Source organism: Stegastes partitus, unplaced genomic scaffold (genome assembly GCF_000690725.1).
Source record: "Stegastes partitus isolate 25-593 unplaced genomic scaffold, Stegastes_partitus-1.0.2 Scaffold1401, whole genome shotgun sequence".
NCBI classification, from domain to species: Eukaryota; Metazoa; Chordata; class Actinopteri; family Pomacentridae; genus Stegastes; species Stegastes partitus.
Window position 1 is genome coordinate 56,406 of NW_007579132.1, and position 25,991 is coordinate 82,396.

General features: G+C 40.9%; 1 protein-coding gene across 3 annotated transcripts in view; it reads right to left on the reverse strand.

The window, feature by feature from the left end:
* Nucleotides 1-5,320: 5,320 nt before the first annotated feature.
* The window catches only part of agla (amylo-alpha-1, 6-glucosidase, 4-alpha-glucanotransferase a), a 33,558-nt gene continuing 12,887 nt past the window's right edge, over nucleotides 5,321-25,991 (reverse strand). For 2 of the 3 annotated variants that reach the window (XM_008299305.1, XM_008299302.1), the window contains 29 exons: nucleotides 25,439-25,550; nucleotides 24,854-24,980; nucleotides 23,841-23,943; nucleotides 23,407-23,504; nucleotides 21,994-22,133; nucleotides 21,659-21,846; nucleotides 20,240-20,363; nucleotides 19,184-19,347; nucleotides 18,935-19,036; nucleotides 17,869-18,024; nucleotides 17,547-17,697; nucleotides 17,257-17,381; nucleotides 17,061-17,173; nucleotides 16,800-16,934; nucleotides 15,949-16,079; nucleotides 15,683-15,819; nucleotides 14,644-14,777; nucleotides 14,312-14,487; nucleotides 14,054-14,156; nucleotides 13,753-13,876; nucleotides 13,196-13,297; nucleotides 12,411-12,522; nucleotides 11,465-11,600; nucleotides 10,289-10,401; nucleotides 9,960-10,171; nucleotides 9,761-9,858; nucleotides 9,391-9,478; nucleotides 7,408-7,541; nucleotides 5,321-7,051 (listed from right to left, as the gene is read on the reverse strand). In XM_008299305.1, coding sequence (XP_008297527.1) covers nucleotides 6,934-7,051; nucleotides 7,408-7,541; nucleotides 9,391-9,478; nucleotides 9,761-9,858; nucleotides 9,960-10,171; nucleotides 10,289-10,401; nucleotides 11,465-11,600; nucleotides 12,411-12,522; nucleotides 13,196-13,297; nucleotides 13,753-13,876; nucleotides 14,054-14,156; nucleotides 14,312-14,487; nucleotides 14,644-14,777; nucleotides 15,683-15,819; nucleotides 15,949-16,079; nucleotides 16,800-16,934; nucleotides 17,061-17,173; nucleotides 17,257-17,381; nucleotides 17,547-17,697; nucleotides 17,869-18,024; nucleotides 18,935-19,036; nucleotides 19,184-19,347; nucleotides 20,240-20,363; nucleotides 21,659-21,846; nucleotides 21,994-22,133; nucleotides 23,407-23,504; nucleotides 23,841-23,943; nucleotides 24,854-24,980; nucleotides 25,439-25,550 — 3,756 coding nt within the window. In that variant the 3' untranslated portion in view covers nucleotides 5,321-6,933. Of the gene's footprint in view, nucleotides 7,052-7,407; nucleotides 7,542-9,390; nucleotides 9,479-9,760; nucleotides 9,859-9,959; nucleotides 10,172-10,288; nucleotides 10,402-11,464; nucleotides 11,601-12,410; nucleotides 12,523-13,195; nucleotides 13,298-13,752; nucleotides 13,877-14,053; nucleotides 14,157-14,311; nucleotides 14,488-14,643; nucleotides 14,778-15,682; nucleotides 15,820-15,948; nucleotides 16,080-16,799; nucleotides 16,935-17,060; nucleotides 17,174-17,256; nucleotides 17,382-17,546; nucleotides 17,698-17,868; nucleotides 18,025-18,934; nucleotides 19,037-19,183; nucleotides 19,348-20,239; nucleotides 20,364-20,695; nucleotides 20,820-21,658; nucleotides 21,847-21,993; nucleotides 22,134-23,406; nucleotides 23,505-23,840; nucleotides 23,944-24,853; nucleotides 24,981-25,438; nucleotides 25,551-25,991 lie in introns of all 3 variants that reach the window. The other variant, XM_008299303.1, reaches the window with a different exon arrangement.

The following is a 25,991-nucleotide window of genomic DNA, read 5'->3' on the forward strand; positions in this document are numbered from 1 at the left end:
TATGTTATTGTTTTCTACAACGCTCATCAGCGTGAGCCTGTCTCACTTCAGCTGGGTCCTTGTTTCTCCACACTACTGACATCTCTCTCTAAGTTCAGGTGTTCATTGTGTCTTTGTGACAGTTTGTCCACGATGTAATTTCACCACTTCAATGTCACCTGCATGTCCACAGTATGAGGCTGACTCGTGCCTCTGCTGCCTCCTCTCTGCTCCAGATGCCTCTAAAAGTGATGTTAGCAGTGCTGTGCGTTTGGTTTGTGGACGAGTGTGTTTGTTTCCCCAACGGCTCGGTGGCTGTCTCCTGTGGCAACATGATGCCCATCCACCCGCCCTTCACCCCCTCTACCAGCAGCCCACCATTCACAGTGTCCACCTCTAGTGCCACCTACAGGCCAGGTGACGTCATTACAGGTAACCCTGAGGAGCAGCGTTCTTTAGCAGTCACACTGTTAGGTATGATTGGTTTATCTAAAGCCAGTGAACCAGCTACACATTAAATGTTTAGATAATAAATAATCGTATAATCTGTTAACTTTGTATATTATCGGCCATTTGTGTGGTTTTGATTCACACGATAATCAAGATCAGTTTTATTGTCAAATAGGTTTTCATATACGAGGAACTGGACTCGGTGATTTGGTGCATTACAGTGACAAGTAGATCATTGTTAAAGAAGGATGTAAAGATTTAAAAGGAAAGTCAAATAAACAGGAACTGGAGCAAATCTAAGGAATTTTAAATAATACAAAGTAATCATAATATTTACAGTGTGCATTAATGTGCAAATTATTTACTTGAGAATGTGCAAAACGTACAAATCATATGGTGTGAACAACTTGAGGTGTTCAGTGGATAATATCTGGCATTAAATGTGACCAAACTTTTCCTGTTTTAGGTCAGTGAGGATTATCAAAATTGTTTCTATTTGCTAAATGCCAGAATAATGGGAGACAAATTTTTTTTTAGAGATTTTTTTTTACTTTGTTCAAAGTCAGAAGTCTCTCTCTCTCATTATTCTGTCATTTATCAAATAGAAATCATTTGGTGATCCTAACTGACCTAAAACAGGAAAAGTTAAGCCGAATTAAAAACAAAAAAAGAAGGGAAAACAAAGGTTTTATGTCTTTTTATACAGTGTATGTAAACTTGTGGTTTCAGCTGCATGTATTCCTTCTTTCTCAGCCATCTCTTCAAATCTTCCTTCTCTTTTTCTCTTCACTGGTCCTCACACTCTGACTTCCTTCGTCATATTCTCCCTCTGCTGTAACGCTCGCCGACCCCACTTCTGTCTCAGGGGTGGTGTTATCTAGCAGTTCAGAGGTCAAAGGTCGTGTTTAGGGGAACTCATTTTAACCTCAGCCTCATCCTCAAACCTCTGCATCCTTCTCCATTATAGCACACATTAGTGAACTGATGACTGCAACTAAGATCCTTTCTGTAAGGAGCACACACCGTTTCACAGCCTCCTTTACATCCATCCATTATCTATACACCGCTTTATCCTCACGAGGGTCGCGGGGGGCCTGGAGCCCATCTCAGCTGACTTAGGGTGAAGGCAGGGGACACCCTGGACAGGTCACCAGTCTATCACAGGGCTACACTTAGAGACAGACAACCAAGCACACTCACATTCACACCTACGGACAATTTCGAATCACCAATTAACCTCAACATGTTTTTGGACTGTGTGGGAGGAAGCCGGAGAACCCGGAGAGAACCCACGCTGCACGGGGAGAACATGCAAACTCCACGCAGAAAGATCCCGGTGCCTCCACCGGGACGCAAACCGGCAGCCTTCTTGCTGCGAGGCAACAGTGCTACCAACTGCACCACCTTGCAGCCCGCCTCCATAACAGAGAAATGTTAAACGTTCTCCTCTCTATTGTTTCCCAACAACATCCACTTATCTATGTTGTCCCGTTGTCTGCTGCAGATTTTTGCATTGAGTCTGAGTCATATTTCCACAAATCCGTCGCTCCTCTCACCTCTCCAATCACCTCTCCTTGCAGTGACGCTGGCGGTGGTGGAGAACAGCTCCACAGAGTTCCAGGGTTTCCTGTTACAGGCCAGGAGCAGAACACAACAGGGTGAAGAAAAACTTGAACAATGAAGTCTTGTAAATGTAAAGTGCAATATTCTGTAGTGGTAATTTTGTAATCTTGGTGTGTTGCCTTCTGCTAATACAACAGAAGTAGTTTTCGTGGTGATCAGGTACAGGTTTCAGTTTGCAGAATGATCTTTCTGTCCAGGTATTAATAGCTGTGTCAGCTAAAAAGCTAAATATTCTTTGGGTGCTTTTTTCCCAAATTATATGACAAGACACTGATCAGAAAACTCAGGGTGACAAGGCTGACAGTCGCAAGGTTTCTCAGTTCAATTCACTTCTGTCGTATTTATAATCTGCCAGTTCACAGCATGAGTCATCTCAGCGCACTTCACATAATAAAGTAAAGACCTTACATGAGTACATTATAGAGAGAAACCCAATAAATCCAAATGATTCCTGTTGAGCAGCTCTTTGGTGACAGCAGGAACAAAAAAAACTCAGAACCAGGCTCAGGGAGGACAGACGTCTGCCTCGACTGGCTGGACTGAGGTTGAAGCGGTGAGAGAAAAGGATAGCAGATTGAAAACAAACAATGCAGAACAGAACAATAAGCACCGGGGAGGACGGTGAAGTCGGTACCTGCAGATCAGAAATGTGCAGCCAGAGATACCTGCAAAGAGAAGAAAACACAGACTACAGGAGAGAAAAGTTAACGACAGGCACTGGTGGCATTGCTATGTGAAGGAGAGCAGAGGTGAGGTGCACAGTGCATCATGGGAAGTCTACAGTCAACACCTGTGTGATGGAAACTCTTTATTTTCTGCTTCCAGCTCTGCTTTGGCCTGTAGGAAGGTTCACCAACATCAACACCACCCTGATCACTGCGCTGCACTGTAAAAACATGGAGGTACGGAAACATTCAGCTTGTTCCTGACTAAACTGGAAAAGCTCCACTTCAACTGCCTGCAGGGTCAAATGACAGACTCATGTTTACAGTGTGAAGCTGTTTTGGGCCATTTGTTGCACATAAATCACTAACCATTAAATCATAAACTCCACGATGTCTTGTGTGAGAAGGCTAAAATTCTGTAGTTGAGTCTGATATAAAATCATATTGCAAAATGTAAAACAGCAGTGTTCGTGCTATTCAGAATATAAAACCTGAACACTGGGAAAAGTTACATGTCTCTATATTAAAGGCATAAAAAGGCCAAAAATAAATGTGAACAGTCGTGACAGGATTAATGGGCTCTGCTAATCTGACATCCCCTCTATTGCAATAACCAGCTGTTCTGGTAAAACATCTGCATATGATGCCAAAAATGGACCTGGTGGGACGGCAGCTTTTCTATAAAGTCAGTAAAATGACCATTTACTTGAATTTGTGCACCTTTCTGAAATACAGATATGCACATGTACATAAATATTTCTCTCCAAATAAAGTCTTGTCCGCATGTACGCGGGTATTTTTTAAAACTTCCGTATAAATTAATCACTGTCCAGAGGATGAAGTGATATAAAGAAAACCCTAAGGTGATGTTGGCCAATCAAAAGTCAGAAGCTATTCATTAATTCTAGTCAGCTGCCCACAATGATGCATCAGAAAAGGGAGGAATCATTTGTGTTACCAGGTTTTTATCTCCTCTGTTCCTCCATATAGTGAAAGAGAACTTGTACATTTATATCAAACATGTTAGCAGGTCAGCACATGTACTATTTTGAGCACGTCTACCGTTTCACAAAATCACAGTAGTTGTTGAACTTTTGGTGCGTATCAGTGCTTTTATCACAGGTATTAGTATCAATAATGTGTCATCACCGCAGAATTTATTGTGATCTGACAATAATGAATCAAAAATATGTGTCAATAGTTTAGAGTTTAATTGCAAAAGTCACGAAAATATTCCGATGTGCAGAACTCGACTGTCAGTCAGGCATCAGGAGGCAAGAGGAAGAAAGTCCAGCTGACCTGGGAGGCACCGAGCAGCAGTAACTATGGAGATATTTACTTCAGGTAAAGTCACACCATGTGAGTAAATATACTTTAGTTACTCAGTAAGATTTTCACAAGGGATTACTTTGTGGCCCACATTGGATTAAAACAAAGCTCTAGAAATGAGTGAAACCTGATGGAAGAATTTCAATTTCGAATTCTGAGAAAACGGTCGAAAATCAAACATTTAGGCGACTTTTCAAAACTATTATTTCTGACTTTAAGCTCAGAATTGATGCCTTTTATTTAATTCTGAATTTGATTTTTAAAAATACAGACAAAAAGTCAGAACTTGCACATTTTACAGTGACCCTATTCCTCTTCTGTACAACATTCTGTAATTTGTAAAAGTTAAGTCAGGTAAAAGTTATCTGTAAAATTGACATATAATAAGTAGTCATTCTGCAGAACAAAGTCCACTGTCGCTGTTAGCTTTCCTATAGAATACAATACTGTATGATGTTTTTTTTACTTTACTGCTGCACTAATATTTCTGATGCATTTAACATAATAATGTTACTAATGTTGAGTTCTTCTACGACACATCTGTCGCTCTGTTGGCGTCGCAGTGCCACTCTGGTCCAGGACTACACCATGTTCTGGGTTGGGCTCAACAGCAGCTCTCTAAAACTGGACAGCACTGGGAGCTCTGCAGCCGGAGTGAGTACTGACCATCAGCTACGTCGATGCTGCGTTTACTGGCTGAGAGGCTGATGTGGTTCTTTGTGTCTCTTCAGGTGTTTTCCTCGTCAGCTCTGCTCTTCATCAACCTGCTGAGTCTGTCGGCCTACTGCTGACACACAGAAACACACACAGGCCTGATGCAGAGCCCCTTTAACTTTCTAGAAAACAAGGTCCTGCAGCTCATCATTACAAATCAAAAGCTTTCTTCATTAGGCTGAAGCTGATGTCTTCAGTACAATGACTGGTGTTTAATGAGTTTATCTTAATTGCTGCAGTGTGAAGTTTGCATGTTCTCCGAGTGCAGAGTGGGTTCTCTCCAGGTTCTCCGGCTTCTTCCCACACAGTCCAAAAACATGTTGAGGTTAATTGGTGATTCTAAATTGTCTGTAGGTGTGAATGCGAGTGTGCTTGGTTGTCTGTCTCTAAGTGTGGCCCACGACCCCAGTGAGGATTAAGCGGTGTATAGATGATGGATGGATGTTTCTATGAGGTGATACAATTTTGAATCATTTGACAGTGAGTGTTATTAAACTCGCTTTACTACTGACTTCTGTCGTATAGTGTAAGTCATGTATACTCACAACAAACACAACAAACTCATGTAACAGTTTATTAGCATTGCTTTGTCTACAGCTACGAGTAAACAACATCAACATTGCAGACGACGTGACAGATATGTTTGTTGACGTTACGACATGATGCATCGTCAAAGTGTACAGCAGTTAATCACTAAATCCTTGACCACTGTTTACCAGGTCATGTGACGAGAGGTTTTAAAACACAGAACAAATGGCACCAGTGAAGCTGAAAGTGATCAAATACAGAGACTTTTCTTAGCACACATTTCATTTATATTCTGTTGTATTTCTGCTCCTTCTCTCGGAGAGAAAGGTTTGCTGTGTTTGTTAAAAGTTCACTGTGTGTAACATCTACAACGTGGAGGTCATGTGCTGAGATATTCAACGTGGAAACACACTAGTTTAGAAACCTTAACAACAACGTCCATGCACAAAACTGGCTTTAGAACAGGAAACACAGCTGTATAACGATGCCGCAGCAGAAAGTGTAACTACATCATAAGGCTTGTGGGGAAACTGCAGTGACGTGGAAGACCATCGGCAGGAAATGTGTTTTACGTTAGATCTATCAAGGCATGAGGCGGGTTCAGCTACAGACTGAATCGACTTGAAGCAGCCGTGCATCACTGCTGCAGCAGCTTCTCATCAGTCTATAACCAGGAGTTCACTGTAGGTCACTTCAGACACAGGAGGCTGTGACAGTCAGAGGTAGGATTTAAATGCACGAAGGGACACAATTACATTTTCAGTACAAAAGACTTGTTTTCTGATTGTTTATAAATCAGCTACAAGTAAGTTCTGCCCTTTTTTGTTAGACGAGCTGCTGTGGGGTCAAAGTGCTTCGATGCACAGTGGCTGGTGTTGATATGTAATCGGTAATAAATAACCTATCGCAGAATTTAACTCCCTCAGAACAGACAATGTACTAACTAAACGCTGTCTTGATATGGATCACTCATGTGTTCTTGATATCATTGTGTACAGTAAATGTGTGGCTGTGTGTATTCTCTGGAAAATAAACAGTGAAGACATCATATCAGTTCGGCGGTCGCTACTTCTTTTTGAATAATGGCTCAACCTGGAAGCGTGCTACATTTATGACCCGGGGGAAAGGTGAAATATGAGGTCCGTCCTTTACAACACTTTAGCTTTCAGCTGTGGAATTCTGCTGGAAACACCACATTTCTAAGCTTCTCATACAGCTTGTGAGCTCAGCTGCTGGACATGAAAGGTGAACAAAGAGATTAGTCAGCAACTCCTTAACCTCTACCATATTTTCTGAGAATTCCACCTGAAAAACATCCTTAAATTCAGTCAGTGAGGCCAACATGAACCACCTCGACGGATAAGAGACACTTTGGAGAGTTTGAAACACGTAAAGTCTCCATGTCGACATCACCGGGCCAGAGTGACGACCGAAAAACTCTGACATTGACTGTGCCGTGCTTGGATCGGTGGCAGGTTGTGTTTTAATAACAGACGGTGCTGGTGCAGAGACTTGAATCTTAAAATGCTATGACAGGACTAACTATTCACTGAGTCAGTCACGCGAATGCAGCACAGAAACCACTGAGATCACAGGGGAAGGAGTCGGAGGTGGCTGGTGATCCACAGACTGAGTCGGAGCTCCTCTACAGGTCGTAGAGGACCTCCAGCATGGTGGCCAGAGACCAGGCCTGCGTCTCACAGCTGAATGAGCAGTACTGGCCGTTCTCATTGGTCAGCTCTGGCAGGCCCTTCCATGGAGACCTGAGGAGGAGGAGGGGGACGGGTAGGAGGTGGGGAGGCAATGAACATATTTAAAACATTCAAATCCACTCATTTTACCACTAAAAGAACTAAACAGAACATTCCTGCACATTGTAAATATTTGTAGTCCTTTTATTATTTTTAGGAAACCTTGAATTTTCTACACCTGCTGTTGATCAGAGTCACAACACTTCTCATTTGTCCTGAATCACTTCCTGTTTATGGACTAACTTTTTAAAATATTTCATCCTTCTTTACATTTTTACAAACACCAAGTTAAATTCATCACAAGTGAGAACCTGCTTGGTAACAGAACTGACTGTGATGCTGAGCAGGTGGAGCGGTGACAGTCTTACCTCTCCAAGTGAGTAAAATGTCGGGACAGAACATTTTTCACCAGAATGGCTGTCTTGGTGTAAGTTTCCTCTCCCAGCTTCCTGGCAAAGTAGAGTTTAGCACGAAGGAAGTAGCCGACTGGCCACAGCCACTCCTGTACACAAAGACAGGAGAGATTCATGTTTAGATGATGGGTGTGCTGCTACTGCGAATCCCTTTTGTTCAGATGTCTTGAAAACCTCATCTTGTACAGCTCATACATTTTTTTTATTCATTTTTCATTATTGACACGGACCACCTTATGTGCCAGAACGCCTCCCATCACATTTGTGACAGTAACTTGATGAGAAACGGGTCCATTTTCAGTCTTTATGCACTACACAGTAGCTCGCATGACACCCTGCAGAACCCAAACTAATAAATAAACACAAAAATGCGCAGTGCTTTCACCTCTTCAATCCAGTGGCAAAACTTGAGTAACCCATTAACCAGCACATCCACCATTGTGGGGCTACAGATGCCAAAACCAGCAGCACCACAGTGACACCATAATGTGTATGAACACTGTGGCTGTGTAGAGCATTACTACGGATTGTTGTTATTCTCTGGATTATTGTTTGCTGCTGGTGAAAGCTGAGTATATACCAAAGTAAATGGCAATCCATCCAGTAATTTTTGGAGATATTTCACTGAAAATCAAACCTGTTAAGCTGGTGGTGGCCCTAGAAGAGAAGTCAGGGTGAGTGTTTAGCCTCTGGAGAACACGAATGTTTGGACAAAATTTCATGTCAATAAATGTGATGGCTGAGCAGCTTCAGAAAGTATTCCGTCATCTTCACATCAATAAACCACAATGAAAATGTAAAAACACGTTTGTTAGCAGGAATCTTCAGACACTTAAAGGCAAATCTAATATTTTGTCAAATTCAGTAATTTTGGACGGACACACGGACAGACAAGGGCTCAATCCAGTCAGTTTGTCACTCTAATGGTGTAGTACAGGGATCCCAACGCAGAACAAGGAGACAGGCAGGATGAGGCCAGGACATACTTTCTGCATCTGCTAGAGTCTGTGTGAATTAAATTCAGTTAAATTCTCCCCACATGGCTAAAATTTGTGCTTCGCTACAGGGGTAATAGTGTGCATGCTCAGCAGTAGTGTGCATGTGGGGAATACAAACTACTGCACATGTACAGAATGGAGTCCTTCCACGGACTAGAAAAGCACTACATTAACACCAACCACGCATCGGCTGAATGTGCGCTTCTGCAAGGGAGTATAACCACGGCTTAAGGAAACAAAACTGTAGCTCCTGGCTGATTCCAGACTACAAACAGGCAACAACAAACTGATGGAGCATCCTGAGACTAAAACCAAGAGCTAAAAAGCACAAAAAAATAAATTAAACACAAACCAGCAGCGTATGTGGAACTCAGACGAACTGACAGAGAAGATAAAATATACAAATAAATACACAAAAAAAGTGTGGTTACAGGAGAAAACAATCAAAACAATCCCAAGAGCGGGAAAAACACAAGGGCAGGAAGTAAAACACATCATGACAAACAAAGATATTTAAATACTAAAGGAAACAGGCAACAAGTGAAACCACAGACAGCCACAGATGGACTCCAGTCCAGTTCTAGAACCATCACTGGACTGTAGAGCGCCACAGCAAATCAGATTTAGTGTTTTTGTCAACAAAAGATTTCAGTTTTTCATTTTTCATATATTTTCCCTTTGTCATTACTGGATACTAAATGCAGATTGATGAGCACAGAAGCCAGTTTTATTCATTGAAAGTTAAATGTATACTTTAATTATTGCAGAAAGCAAAGATGTGTGAATACTTTCTGAGGACCAAACGGGTGGGCTGATCCACCAAACACTGTGCCTGAAACTAAACCATGTGTGACTGTAACTTTCTAACCACAACTCCTGTTATTTATCTGCACTAACACACGACAGCAGCACAGTGTGTGTGTGTGTGTGTGTGTCTCACCGGTCCTTGGTGGTAGTTGAAGCCCTTTGACAGGTTGTAGTTGTCATTGTCCAGATCATTATCGTAGACACCGCAGTACACCATGTCACTGGAACAAAACAAATACTGTCAAATAAAAAATCTGACAGAAACGTCATTAAATATGATCACAATATAAAGTCAGCACAACTCCAGGCGTTGCATGAGAGGAACAACTGCTCCTTCTGCCATTTCTGCTTCTACAAATAGAAAAACTTCTGATTCTTCACTACCATTGCTGCCAAACTTGCTAAAATCTCTTTCAAGCATTGAGGCTGAAGAACAGTTAAAAGCTGAGATGTGTAGACTAGATTTTCAACGTGTTTGAAAAGAATCTGAGAAGATTTATTACTCGGGGTCCAGTGTTTTCATTCCCAGTGGTCCCAGTAATTTCTTCTCAGCCACATCCAAAGCTTTCCAGGCTCTCTCCACAGAGAACAGCTCTGGAGCCTGTCACACAAACACAACAGACATGTATTTACTCCTGGTTCCTGCTCCGATGGTAATAAAAGCCAAACTGCAGTGGAAACAGTGAGTGCAGCTCTGCGTACCACCACCATGGCGATAGTGAAGTTGGGTCTGAGCTGGTAGTCACACCAGGGACTGGAGGCTCCGTAGCTGTCTTTATAGATTCCCTTCTTGTGCACCAGGTCGGGGTGCTTCTCGTTGGGGTCATTTGGTTCCCCAGACACCCAGAACGCTGCTTCAAAGCACTGCTGGATCTGCTGGTTCCACTGGGAGTATGAGATGAACCCTTTATTACCTGGAACATAACACAAGTGTTTTACTATCAGCAGTCAGGCTCAACGACAGGAGACAATTATTTATCTGAAATTATTAGTGAAACCTCGTTGTTTGTGTTATTGTGAGTGTCTAATACCATTTGTGGTCACTTTAACGCCGTCATAAGGGAACAGTCCTTTGGCGTGAAGCTCCACCACCCAGCGAACTGCTGATTTACTGAGACCAACTATCTCCACTGCTGCTCCGTCCCTGGACAGAAAAGAGTCACAAAAAAATAAATAAAAACTAGTCTGCACATCACTAGTCATTTTAAATAATGACCAATCTCTCAATTATTTGATTAACTATCTGAAAAAATTTAAATCTGCCCATCACAATTTCTGTGAGCCAAAAGTAGCTGTTTTCAAATGTTATGTTTTGCTTTATTCCCTGGATGAAATTCAAAGATTCAGTTGCAATCATGTGACAAAGAGAAACAGAAAATCCTCGAGTAGCAAAAAATGCCCAAATACCCTTACTGAAGAGAACCTGAGAGTGATTTCCTCTCCAAACGTCTCCTCAGTTTAGCAGTTTAACCCTCTGACTCTCTTTATTTTACATGTCTTGTTTAAAAAAATTGTCAGAAATGAATGTTTTAAACCAAATCCTCTAAAATACAAAAAAAAAAAGTGCTTCATTTATTTTCCATGTCAATAATTTACAGCATTATATCCGTGTCATGCTGCACAAAAGACATCTGTGGGTTCTCTCTCCTTCTAGCCCTGCTTCTGCTGTACATAGAGGTGTAGGACTTTATATTGCAGTGAAAAAATGACACCAGAGAAACTGCTTTGGGTTCAGAGGATTAAAGAACTGCTCTTTGCTTCACTCATCATCCCCTCACATTTGTCCTGAGACCCTCTGGAGGGGCCAGAGCCCTGGGCTGGGAACCACTGGAATAAATTAGCTAAGAGTTCATAAAAGAACAAAAATTTATTTTAAATGGATAGTTACAAAATAATACTTATATATATTTATTTATTTATTTATTTATTTTTTTAAAGTTCAGGACTGTAGTATTTTAGTGTTTTATAATGTATTGGTATTTGTACTTATGAAAATTCTTCTACCACTGAAATCCTCCGGTTTAGGAAGCTGGAATTGAAGAATGTTTTTTTTCTTAAAAGGTTAATCAATTTTTGTACTTTCTGTTTAATTAATATATAGCCATTAATAGAGAACTGAGTCAGATACAGACTCAACATCTGATACAAAATGCAAAGTGGAATTTTGTGTTGACTTTCTGACTGCTGACTGCGTTTCTGTTTGTTACCTGGGAGTAGCAGGCATGCCTTTGTTCCTCGCTCTATCGCTTTCTCCCATTTTGTCCATCCATGTACCGCAGTTAAAGCGGTTTCCTCCGGTCACGAAACCTGTGGTATGATCCACCTTAGCAACCACGTTGAACCCTGGAAACAAAGGTGGGACGTCAGAAATACTGTAATGTATGTAGAACCAGAAAACTATTATTTAACATTTGCTGCTGCATACGATGCATGACTTCATAAAGCAAAAGCAGTATATAGTCTTTGTTATATTTGTATCTTTTATGGAGCCTGTCTGGTGACATCGATAAGAAATAAAAATAACTCGTTCCCACGCATTAGTAAATCGTGGCCACGAGTTATTAATGCGTGGGATCGACATAATTATCACACAGTGTTTCATCGCAAGAGATCGCAGGATATCGGTGTCGTTCATTCCAAGGTTAAAATCAAATCAAATCAAATCAAAATGCTCCATGTTTCATGCAAGTACGCCCGTTATCCTTTATCGACAGCTGGTATGACCGCACTGTGAAATTTGCTCCACTACTTCTCTTGTTTCTTCATTTTAGTAATGCAAGGCCACAATTTAACTATGTCGTTCCCACGCATTAATATCTCGTGGCCATGATTTACTCATGCGTGGGAATGAGTTGGTTTTTTTTCTTTTTTTTTCTTATCGATGTCACCAGACGGGCTCCGTAATCTTTATGTACTTTGGTGTTTCTTGATTTGTTCATAACTATGCTTCAGTTGTGTCTAGCTGCTGTAATGTGAATATCCCTGGCAAAGTTTACCTTTTCTTATCTAAATATTAAAACTAAAATCTAGTCTTAAAGGAGGCAGTCACACTGTCTCACTAGCTGCAAAACTTTCACATCATCCACTGTTGTCTCATACTGGGTGTCATTACTCTGAATGTATCTCTATTTTAACGCACACAGCTTGTTCTACCTTCATCTCTCATGTTCATGTCTATCTTGGGTCCAGCATTTTTCTCTCTGTAAGAAATTCCCTCCAGGTGGCGCTGCAGAGCCTCCTGGATCACGTCATACAGAGGCTGCTCCTAAACACACAGAAATAAAGTATTTTGTGCATGAATACACACATTTTAAACATTTGTGAGGGTGAAAACAGCGTGTGATGCATCTAAAAGTGGAACATGAAACTGTTAATGGCAGTGTTAAAAAAAGCCTGATGGGGCTCAGTCACATGAAGTTGGAGGTTTACATACTTCTTAGCCAAATAATTCTAGTAAACATTCCTCATCTCAGATTTTTATGTTTTTTGCAGAATATGAAATACCAGAATAATTTTGCAGTCAGTGACTTATTTCAGTTTTCTTTTTTTTTTTTAAAGTTACAACATTCCCAGGGTGTCTGAAATTTGCATACATTTTGTCAGCATTTGGTGACTTTGCCTCTAAATTGTTAAACTTAAGGGGAATGTTTCTGGTCACCTCTCACAATCTTCTCACAAAAAATTGCTGGAATTTTGCCCAATTCTTCCATAGAACTGGTCAAACTCAGTCAAGTTTGCAGACCTCCTTGTCCACATGCATTTTTACAGGTCTGCATACAAATTTTCTATGAAATCGAGTTTTGTAAAACTTCCCTGGAGCATATAAAGTTTTATTTTGCGTGACATTAATTAGTACACAGGTGGGATCTAGTGTCCAGTTCCTATAAAGCATCCATGGGTTAGCTCTGCACTAGCTTGTTTGTTGACTGTTTACGTACCACCTCTCCAGGTTTGCAGGGTTCAGAGTCGTCAGTCGGGTACATGCGCGTGACGGGGCAGCGGAGGATTTCATGCCCTTGGGGAACATGGACAGTGTAGTCCTGCAGAGAAATACATGACAAGCACAGCATCAGTGGTGCATCAGTTGCTGCTTATAGGCCTCCATCCTGAACTCTGCATTCATGTCCCCTTGTGTCTTTCCTGACTGCTAATTAAATCTGCTGCAGAGGTATGGATACAGTTTAAAGTGGTATTAATTTACGCTCTGTCTTGTAGTCATGGATATGACATTGATGCAGATGAAGTGTACTTTGTGGTGCAAAATGTTGTTATTTCAGGACTAAGGTTTCTTACTTTAACATACCACTTGTGCATTAAGACCCTGACTAGTCCATTTAAGCTATATCAGCTTGTGGCAGTCAGCCATCTTCTTCTCTCCCTTCCTTTAATAAACCTATTTTAAGTTACTGTACAACTCCTGTCTTAACCCCCTGTCGTCCCAACTTCCATCCAGCTCCCCATTCATTTCTAAGGAACAATCAGTGTCTCCTCCTACCTGGATGCACTGCAGCCACCACCACACAGCGTCCCGGCAGTTGTATCTGGCACAGCGACCTTCTCCCAGCAGGTTGGGGATCAAACCGTGACGCAAAGTCCCGGCAAAGGCCAGGATGATGTTACTGCGGAGACAAAGAATGATTCATTTTAGAGGTTCGTTTTTGGAGGCTTATAACAAACCAGCTGACAAATTAGTTCAAAATTATAGGCCTTTAGATGAGACAAAATCAAACCCACAACTGCTAAAATACTTGTATGTTATTAGAAACAGTTCAGATTATGTGCATGTGCACACGTACCGAGCCTCGATGTGTCTTCCAGGAATTATCATCAGTCCTCTGAGAGCGATGAAAGTGTCTCTGCCCCAGCAACGGAAAATCCCAGCAGAGAAATGAGGAAGACCTGAAGAAATATCCGGTTATCAGTTAAAACGGTAAACTAGTGTCCATTTGTAGTCCTCTATATGGCCAATTTGTAGTTCTATTCTAATTGCTAGCACTCAAATTATTTAGCTTTATCTACTAAGACAACATATGGTGGGTGTGTTGCTGGACTACCTGCTGCCAGTGAGACGCAGCACTGCTCCTTCTGGCTTGTGATTGGACTGATGCGGTACGGGACGCCGTCCAGTTGTGTAGAAAGTGGAGGCAGAGCAGGGAAGCGTCCGACGCCACACAGCTGAACTGAACCCAGCGCCAGGTGACGGACGAAGCTGGAGCCGTTCTGGATGAAGCTATTTTCAGACAGAAAGAAATGTGCTTGTTTAAAATTTCACTTGACTGACTCACGCCAGCCCTTCAAAGTGAGCTGCAGATAAGAATTTCACATAAACGCAACTAAATTTCAATAATCTAAGTCATGAACGCACAGACAGACAAACAGACTTTACCTTGACATGAGTTTGTAAGTTGCGTCCAGGGCTGTGGTGTAGATCGACACCAGGATGGCATCAAAGTAACAGGGAACAAGGTAACGTGGGATGTGTTTCAGGAGGTTAAACATGGCTGCCAACCACTGACCCACCTGTAGACACAATTTACAAAAGATTATTTACTGCATAAATTACAAAGTTACTCTACAACAGATAACTGTTAGAGACAATGTCTGCTGGAAAAAAAAATTCTAGCTGTTGGGCTACCTCTCCAGTTTTTGTACGACTAAACTTGTCCGGTTCTGTACGTAAATTGGTATGTGCAAGCCTCGTGCTCTAAATGATTGGATCGTTAGCTCTGCGCTAATCAGGCTGCACCAATCATTATGCTGCCTGCTTAAAAACTCAGGAAAACTGTCACTCTGTGTGGCTCAGACTTTAAGTGAGCAGCTCCCTTTGTGTCTCTTTGTTTGGTGTTTTTGGTTCTTCAACAGGTTGAGGCTGTTCCAAGAAACTTTGCTTATTGCCGACCTGAGAATTGTTTGGTTTCAGATGTGCGACCGAGAAGTTCAGAGTTTTGTTCCAAGCACATCTTATTAAATTACAGTTTAAGTTCATGTTTTAGACGTCTGGTCTAGAGCTGCTACTCCAACATGCAATTTTCTGGTCAGTAAGTGCAGATAAGGCATTTTGAACTTATTTGTTGTTGATAAAGCTAAAGCCAAATGTCTTTAAATTTTGAGTCAGACGTCTTCCTTTTGTTTACATTAACTTCTTCTATCTACGTAGCCTCCATAGCTCCTCAGTCCTCCTTTGTTGACCTGTGCCGGTTATGTTGTTAGCCCGAAAAATTACGAGTTAGTAAAATTGCATAAAACTATGGTGCAACAATTACCATCAATTTATTTTTTATAATTACTTTCATTTTCCCTTGGCGAGCTGAACATATAGCAGAACAACAGCTCAGTGGATCATCCAGAGTAACTGAACATTGCTTCTGGAAATGGAATGTCTGCTATTTACATGAACTGCCCCTTTAAGGCTGTTAAATCCTCACCTGAGCCAGCGGTCCTTCTCTGTTTATCAGTCTGTTGGAGACAAAATCGATGAGCCAGTCTCCCTGTCTGAGGTTTGCACACAACGGGTGGCCCAGGTCATTGTTGGGACGGATATCAGCCAACACTGATATCAGACCTGCAGAGACACAACAGCAACTACTTGAACAATCCTTTTTCAGCACAATATTTTTGTGCTTTCAGGACAGTGTGTACAGCTGGTGAACCACAGTTTACAGTAGAAAATGTAAAGCTGCTGTGTAATAACCTTGCAGTCCTGCGTATTTCAGACTCTCCCAGCCTGGGATGTTGTAACAGCCTCCACCATCCTCCTGTTCCTCTGTGTCACAGCGAAACAGCAAGACGTTTAAGTCCGCCAACGTCAGCTTTGACATCAACCTATGAAACAAACACACAAGTTTAAAACAAACACTTCCATACTCACATAGTGTACATGTATGCTGTATACTTTATTGTTTGACAGTATCATATATATTCTGTATCTTATGGAATTTTCTGTGTGCACATCCAAACAGCAGCCTGTTGAAATGTAGAAGGTGCCTTGTGCTTTTTATGGACACATTTACCAAAAAATTACGCCAAAACTCATCTCATTATTTGTTGATAAGTTTGCAGATCAGAAACAGCTGAACCCTCTGAACTGTAAAATCTGCCAGTTATTTTGAAAGGCATGTCATCTTTTTAAAAAATCACTTAAGTTTCAGCCAGAAACAGCAAGAACTGACAGAATCATCAGCTTTGGAACTGTCTAAAAGTTCACAGATTAATGATCTGTGACAAGAGTTTCTGTCTCTAAGATGATCCAAACCTAAGTTTAAATTTGTGAGTTTTCGATAAAATCACGTTTTCCTGCATCTCTTTCAAAAAGAGATTTTGCACAAAACAGATTCTGTAAAAAGTTCAAAAATCATAAGACTTTTTGGCTGAACTGGGCTGGACTGCAGGCTGTATTTACAGAGAGCAGAGATGCAAAGGGGAGGTGCGTATGGAAAAAAATCAGTACAAAATCAGTGATGAAATCTATACACCAAAATGAAAAAGGCAGTAAAAAAAAAAAATTAATACTAGCATGAGCATTGTGTGAACGTGTGTACTCACTGTGTGAGGGGTTTCTGCAGAGCTTCTGGTGGGTTTTCATCTGCCAGGCTGCCTCTCCTGTACTTTGGGCTGAACTGGGACAGATAATATCTCAGCATCCCCACCAGCTTCTGGGCTTTGGGGTCCAAACTAACTCTGTCAGGAGGAAAGAGAGCAGCAAGAAAACACACAATATTAATTAATCTGCTGTTAATAAACCATAGAAAGAACCATGTGTGACACAAATTGCACTGATGCAGTTTGTGTAGGCTTGTGTGTTACCGGAAGGCGATGACGCTGCCTGGCGTCAACTTCTGGAAGGTGATTTCCTGCACAAACTCGGATGGACCTTTAGATGTCACTCCAGCTTGCTTCACCACCGTACTCTCCTCCAACTACAAACATACAAATATTGTATTGATGTGCCACTAATACGCAGAAAAATATTGATCCTAAAAATGATCATAGCAGTGTTTACCGGTATATGTTCTTTTATTTCCACGGTGTATTCTGGCATCCCGTTGATGTAGCCGTCATCCTTCTTATAACTCCCAGCTTGGCGCTCCACTGTCCTCACCTCCAACACCACTTCCTCAATCTTCCCTGGAGACACAGACGGTGAAATGTTCTCAGCACTGGGATAACTTTGTTGGGAAATCTAGCAAACAAACTCTTCTAACAAACCATGCAGAAATGGTAAGTAGTAAAGAGAAAATAGCATAGAACATTTATAAATACATGTTCTCGGTTATAATGTTGTCGTCATACCAGGTATGAACATGGGCGGCACATTGACGCCGTACTCGTGGGTTTTGGGGTTCCAGAAGGCTGTTCTGCTCACTGCTACCACTGACTGGTGGGTGCTGGGACAGTGACGAGTAATTGCAACAATATCTGCATCCACCTGGTCGACGTACACCTGAGGACGATGATTAGAGATTAAAGTTGGACAAGCTCTCTAGGAAAGGTGCTGCAGTTTGAGAAATCAACTTCAGGGTTTTGTATTTGAAACAACTTAAGCAGGTAGAAGAATGACATGAAACCGCCATTTTGTTTGTTCTGTGTACATACATTCATTATGATACTGTACCTGCATGAATCCCTGAGCAGCCAGTTCCTGGTGTAGTTTGTTAAGTGCTAGTTTTCCAGCAATGATACCAGTGTGGGGTCCAACCTCACCAGTTGAGGTCGGGGCTGCTGATGGGTTCCACTTGGGGTAAAATCGCTCCTCTTTCACCACAGAGATCTACCAACACAAACACACAGAGGGAAGCAAGCAGCTGAGCAGGTGTGTGTTATTTCCTGCCCTAGGTATATAGTAGGTCTGCATGACACCAGAAAAACTGACAATGCGATATTTTGTTTTTCTGCAATATATAAGGACTTTTCCCCAAATAACTTGAATAATTCTATTTGGAAAGAAAAAACAACGAACTAAATACAAACTGAGAAATTATGTCACGGTGAAGATTTTGTTTCAAATTGTTTGGAAGTTTCTTAGATGATGTAACACTCGGAAAGATGTCTGAAACTGTTTTTGCTTTTGATGACATTCAGATCAATTTAAATGGTCCCATTCACAAACGTCCTAAAAATAAACAGTTTGCACCAGATCCTGTAAAAAAAAAACAAAAATTCTGCTGAGAAGCCATGACTGACTCAGCTGTAGCCAACACTCGCACGAGAAAAATTCTGGGATTTTTCAGGTGAACTGCAGGCTGTGTTTACACAGAGCAGAGAGAAGGCAACAGGTTGATAAGGGGAATAAAACACACGTAATCAATTAAAAAAATGCAAGCTGGTTCAAAATTGGACATATTGCAGTAACAAATGACAGTGACTTAAAAATGTGACAGAGGCAAAAAACACCCAGAAACTGTTTGGGGTTTGGGTCCAGCAGGTTAAAGGTAAAACAAATCTTCTTTGGTTGCATAAATGGTCAGTGCTTGGACTTAGTTAGCTCACTCTTCATGTGACACCTCTACATCTAGCTTTATAAACAAAACAAAAAACAAAAAAACTGAACACTTCTTTATATTCACAATAAATAGGCCAATATTAAGGACTTTGATTTGTGTCTAAACAGCACAAAGACACACTACTGAGCAGAACTGTATTGGATGAGGAGATAGTTTGTGTGGCTGTTTTTAAATTACCTGATGTGGCACTAATTCATCGTATCCTCTGGTGGAGCCAGTAGCACAGCAGGCCATAGAGACAATAGCAGAACTGGGCAGAGAGTCCAAAGCTGAACGGAGCTGGAAAACAACAATCAAAAAGCACTAGTTTTACAACTGATATCAGTTTTAGCTTAAATTGTTCAAACATAAAAAGATCCCGCACACTGAAACAAACAGTTATCAGTCATCCAAACCCATCTTCAGCTGAAAATAAGAGACACCCACCTGGATGGGACACTCGTTGTCGTGGGTTACATCGAGGAACATGGCGTGAGCGATGGAGGGAATCAGTGGGCGGAGGCTGGGCTGAACAAAAGCTCCTACCGGCTCGCCTCCGTAGCGATACACCAGCCGGCCTTCTTCATGGCTGTCTCCAGCTGACATGGCCTCTATGGACAGTGTGAGTGGGGGAAGGTTAAGCTGGTAAGACAGGGGAGGAAACAATACAACACCAACCAATACATGCTGCAGAACCGTTGATGAGTTCACACAGAAAGCTTTGTGCAGCTCAGCTCTGGCCACATTCTAATCGAGCCATGCAGATGCTTTGTCTTTGAGAGCAAAATTTATCTTTAGTAACTAATGGGATGCGAAAGTCTAAGAAAACAGTGACGATACTTCTAGAATGAATTTGTTTATAATTTAACACAAACTGGTTCATTTATAATGATAAAATCAGCTCAACAATCTTAATAAAACATCGAATCTCTAAAAAATCTTCATGAATATCACAACAACTTATAATTTATAATATTGGAACACCAAGTCATATTACATAAATATAGTTTTTAAATTAAATTGTGCTTCTTAGCGTACTTTGGTTTTAAACAAATGTATTTAGGTTGGCCCCTGCATAGTTCCTTAAACAGTATTTAACATCTGCAAAGTTTCATGTTTTTTTTTTTCTTTCTATAAAATAGTGTCAGTACAGAAATAGCAATATTGTATTTGGACAAGTATTTTGAAATACCCAGCCCCAAAAGTTCTATCCACAACTTCAATGATGACCTTAATTTTGCAGTAATAATTCACCCATTTATGGACTCGGTTGAAAAGTTCCAATCCATGGCTGCATGTGTGGACATTGTTTTTAGATTCTATATTATACTAGACTTCTGGCATTTTATTTACCAATACTGAGAAATATATCATGATAGAGAGCGATGATGCTAATATACTTAATACCCCTGTGTGTCTCTGTCTTTGAACATATAAAAATCATATAAAACTTTTAATCAATTAGTGCAAACACGTGTGTATTAAACACATACAGTACTGTACCTCGTATGAGTGATGTGATTCCTAGCTTGGTAACAAAGATATTATCCAGCTCCTCGCTGCCGGTGAATAGCTCAGCCACCACATACAGGTTAGGACACACTCTTCTGGCCACATCCAGCATGAACTGGTCAACCACAGCATGGCAACACACCAAAACCAGTGCAAGAGGACAGTGTAGGGAGGGAGAGGTACATGGCAAGCACAAAAAAAGAAAAATAAAGTTTGGAGAGAGGAAGAAAGAGGAGGAGGAGAATTAATGTGAAGGGGATATAGTTGGTTAGTGATAGCAGGCCTCAAAGTAAACACAACATGCAGTCATGTAGTCACAGAGAGTGAGAGTAATAAAGTAGGTAAAGAGGGGATGTTTGGGTGTGGAGAGGTAAAATGCAGAACAATGCAGTGAAAAGAAAAGAGAGAGACAAAGACATAAAGTTAGGTTGTGCATGAGTTGTGTACCTCGTATAAGGCTGCTAATTCCCAGCCGGTTAACAAACACATTGTCAATGAGCTCGCTGCCTGTAAAGAGTTCAGCTATCACATACAGATTGGGTCTGACCACTCTGGCTGCGTTTAACATGGCCTGGACGAGACAATACAACAGCAGCACAGACAGGGAGAGAAGAAGAAGCTGCTGTTAACAGGAATGCACCCACATAAAACCAGACTAGTGACATCAGAACTTCTCTTATCTCGCTCTAAATACCATAAAAGAACAGGGATAAGGACACTACATCAGCCAGTGTCTTCTCTCTGTTTACACAGTACGTCTAAACTCACCCTTCACCACAACTGTCGGTATAGTTGGGTGAGGTTCCAGCATACATTATACAACAGAAGTGTGTGTAATAATACCTTAATGTCAAATAATTCAAGATTGTATCAATAATTGTGTAATTTCTTAGTTGAAGTGTAAAGTATTACCTCTTATAAACAATCGAAAACACATACTTTGAACTCTACTGAAAGTAAAATTAAATTAAGTGAAATTTAACACACCTGTGATACACAAGTTAGAAAACCTGTGATTGCTAAAACAAACATACATCTGTACATCTGTGAATGACCCGTGAACACCAGAACCTTCTCAGGTTTGGCTGTATGGGTTGTGTTTATCTGCATATCTGTATGGTGGCTTCACATGGGAGAGAACTGCCAGAGGAAATTAAAAATCTGATTGTGGGGCTTTAGAGAGATGAAAAAGGACAAAACATACATTCACTGCATCCACTAGATTTAAGAGCAAAAATGTTCAGCTAAATTTAAAAGTTACAAGAAGTTAGAGCAGCAAAAATGGTGATTAACAGCTATTAATAATTCTAAATGCAGTATGCACAGCAGAGGTGCTGTGCTGGATTGCACTGTAATTGACTGAGTCCACTTTACTTAACTGTATGATACCAGGATAATTTGTGACGTTACCTCAGCAACATGTAACGGTGTAGAGTGGCAGTTGTCCAGTCTGACTCCATGGAAATGCTGGGCAGTGATTTCAGTATATTTCTGCATATGAGCCCACAGGTATGGACAGTCCTCTGGTCCTTTGCCATAGCGGAGTTTGACACTGTCACCCCAGCAGATCAGCTCCCGACGCAGGTAAACGTTGGAGCCTACGAAGACCAAAGATGCACGTCACTACTGATACAATAATCCATATTACAAATAACTCCAAATGAAATTATACCGCAGCAATGCATTCAATATTTATCCCTTTGTCTGTACTGCTTTTGTGCCAAGGTGTTGCTTTGTATTTATACCTGGTTCAGCAAAGTTGCGCAGCGGATCATCGCCCATCACCCAACCGTTGTGAGCCAGGAAGTGCGACGTCTTGTCCGGCTGATCGAGCAGCTGCAGCTCCTGCTCCAGAGTCATGTCCTGATACGGGAAAGTGAAATACCTGAGACAGAAAAATGAAAACGATGAGATCCACCAGCAAACAGCTTCCATTCATACCTCCCTGGCATTGTCGTGATCCTCATATCCCTGTCGTACGGATAGTTTCAGTTGCCATTTATACCTGCGTTATGATATATCTGGTATTATTGTCTGTGTCAACTCTCACATTTCACAACAGAGAAGAAGGCTGTTGATGTTAGAGGGTTGGTGATTTGTTCTGATATTTACACGGGAGGTAGGACTTCTTTAGTCCTGCTTTCTAATGAACATTGTTTTTCAAATATCAAGCATGAAATTCACTGAGAACATACTCCCAAGAGAATGAACTAATTTTAAATCTAAATGAGTTTTTTTTTTTCATTTAAAGGCATAAATAAAAAAAAAAAAATCAACATGTAGACTGCAATGAAATCAACAGAGCACATCCATACTTCAAGGCTAAAACTTGATTTAATTTTGATTTTACTGAGCAGATTTAATCAGAAAACATGCATCTTATACAAGATCCAATCAAAAAGATGTGGGAGGGCAACATGTGCGAGCAGTCACTCTCAAGAGTCATCTATCTGTCATCAACACCAGTCCTGGGTCTGACCACTGGTAGGTGTCCATTCGTAATTTGTCAAAAGTGCAGCACAGAAGAACATGTCACATTCTGAGTCAGTTAGCAGCCGGGGTGCTCAACATGCATGTTGAAGATCATCACTGTTGACAAGAGGTAAGTCTGTGGCTACACTTGGGCGAGGAAATGTCAGTTTTCACAGTGGAAAAGACTTGACGTGGTTGTGCACTGGCAATTAGTCACCCAGTACTGTTGACAGAAAGTTCTGGTGTAACTGCATGTGCTCTGAGTGTCTGCTCACAGTACGGTCATTATGCACAAGTTTTATGGCCACAACAACACAATCGTCGCTCTCCACTCAGCCTACAAGCTGGAGTTGGCTCCCTGTGAGGAAGGGAGTTGAGGGGTTGCCGTTTTGACAAAGTTTTGGAGATTCAGGACGTCTTTGCTGATGGAGATGAACATGTCTTCCTAACAGGCCTTACTGGGAACATTAGAAGTGTTGCTTTATTGCTGCACAAGGAAACTACTTTGACAGGCATGGTGGTTGAATTTAAACCAGGTACAGTTTTTGATTTTTATTGACACAGTCTCTCAACTTTTTGATCCTCTCTCACATTTGTAGTAAATCTGACACATCATCTTTCCCTCTCATCTCTCTACTCCATTGTTTTTACTTTCTCACTAAATCCACATCTTTAAAATCCATTACCTGGTGACCAAAGGGTCCTTCTTGGTAACAGGACCCAGTTTGGGGCCGTGGTTGGCCAGACGTTCATACACTACGTTTCCCACAATACAGTTGGTGGCCTGATGGGACGAAGAAGGAGAACATGATTTAAAATGATGAGCTGTATGTTCCACACTATATGCAGCATAAACTATGTTTTAACATCCAACATTTATGAAGTCAGAATAACTAAATAGGTGTGAGCCTTTGGTATAAATTACACAAGACATTTTGACATTTCCAGTATCGATATCAGCATCTCCTCTCTGATTCCACCATACCATACCAACACGTCTGGCTCCCGTGTGCATTCGCATGACGCTTCTCAGACATGTCGTCCTTTCATGCTCGGTCATATATTGCTGCTCTGTTGCATTCTTTTTAAGAGCTTGGTGTTGTGTTACACTTCACCCTACCTGCTCCTGATGCTGGTGCATGATGTGATGCTGTTCTTCATTCAGCTCGTTCAGTTTCTGTTTCAGCCAACCACAGCAGTCCTCGATGTGCTGTGGGGAGGAGCTACGGAGAGGAGTAACATGAAACATTAACTAATCCTACTCCTCATTCTGCCAGCTGCTAAGAACATACATGTTGTGAATAACTGTACACAGGAATAGTGCAAGACAGGCCTGCCATGTCAGGATTACGAATTAGAAGCTTCTGATTACAAATTAGATTACTCATAACTGTCTGTGCCATTGAACGTGTTTAGGATTTGGACTGGTGGACACAGGAATGTCAACTACAAAGCTTCCTACTTAAAAGATGTAATTTTCAATATCTGGAACACACCTCGAACATTTCAATGTCTATTATGCTGGGATCTCTTTACTGTCTTGTCATGTCAGTGGTGTCAACCTTCAAGTAGTTTTCAGTGTTTTCTGTTTTGGACATTTCAGATTTTAAAAATAGAAGACACCTGAAAGCCCAACCTACTTTAAGGGATTTATCAATCAAAAATCCTCAATTACGCTTTACCTGAACCAGTTGGCAATGAAATACTGGCGTTGTCGGTTAATCATGTGAATCAACCAAAAGAAAACATCTTAGAAGTGTTTAAATGAATGTTCTCTAATAATCTTTTTTGAAACCAAAACTAAGCTTAAAACAGCTATGAATCACTAAAACCTGTATCACTTCACACAGAAAAAAAAATAATATCAGGAGTCAGTCCAGTCCAGAGGTATTTTAATGGATCTGTATCAGTTTAAATAAAGCACCTACACTGCAGCGTTTCAGTGAATACAACAGTAAAATTTACAGTGTGTGCTTTGTATTTGGCACACTTACGTTAGTGAGCCAAATACATGTTTGTTTAATCAGCATTTAGGGCAAGTATCAAGGACTGTGATAGGGATAAAGGCCAAAAAAATCTGATGTGGACATTCCTACCAATAACAGAAACACCTCTGTGGGTTTTGAGTCTCACCTGTGAGGCACAAATGTCTCCAGAGCAGAGTCCATGTCCACTGTGTTACCAAAACGACGATAATGTGGGTCCTGTGTGATCTTCAGGCCTTTCTTCCCTCCAGTCTTACTATGGTCTGGCTTGGTGCCTAAAAACACAAAAACACAAAGGTTATGCAATGTCTAATAAATGTTTCTACATAAGCACAGAACTGCTGACTGAATCCACACTAATTTGATAGGAAACAGACAATTTTATTGCAAGGTTGGCAGTCCATTTTGAATTCCTTTGACACATCAGAAAAAGGTATCTATCAACATAATGCATATGAACCTTGGTTGATATGTTAGTTTTGAGACACATCTTTCAGTTTTCTGTCTTATGAACATCTGGCAGAACAAATTTGCCTCTATTTGAATCAATGTAGGTGTTATGTGTATGTCGTGAATTTTTATGCTTCAGCTTTATTCCATTTTACACACTCAGTCTCAGGGACTGTACAGTTTATTAGGCTCTGTGTTTACATTCAAGTTGAAGCTATTGCAGCTTTCCATAGATTTCACATTGTTCTGGAGTAATACTTTCCATCTTCACTGATCTACGCACCATTTTGCAGCAGGAGTTTGAACTGCTCCACAGCGCTGTCCACGTTGACCTGGTAGAACTCCCATAGTTTGATGTGAGGATACACATCCTCCCACAACACTTTGCGCATGGCCTGATACACACAGAGAGAAAACACACAAAACATTACTATCATTAAACAGCCCTTTCTTACTGAAGCTTATACGGTCTGCAAACTTGTGTTGAAAAACGGCATTAAACACCATAAATTATAAAATAAGCAAACAGTCAGCTGTAACAGCTGTGTTACTGTGATTTTTTTATTGTGCTTACAGTGTGAAGTAGTCTGGAATCCAACTGAAAACATGCATTACTTCTAACAAAAGCAGAGTCGTTCTACTTATATGCAATGTTGTGATTTTCAAAAGAAAAAGGAAAACATCTGAATTTCTGCATAGAAGAACATATACAATATCAAGAATACTCATGAATATTTCTAGTTTATGTCTTGTTTATTTTCCCTGCAATGTTTTGCATTAATCCCTTTTCTACTGTACCACAGCAAATTTCCCCATGTGGGATTAATTAAGACTTA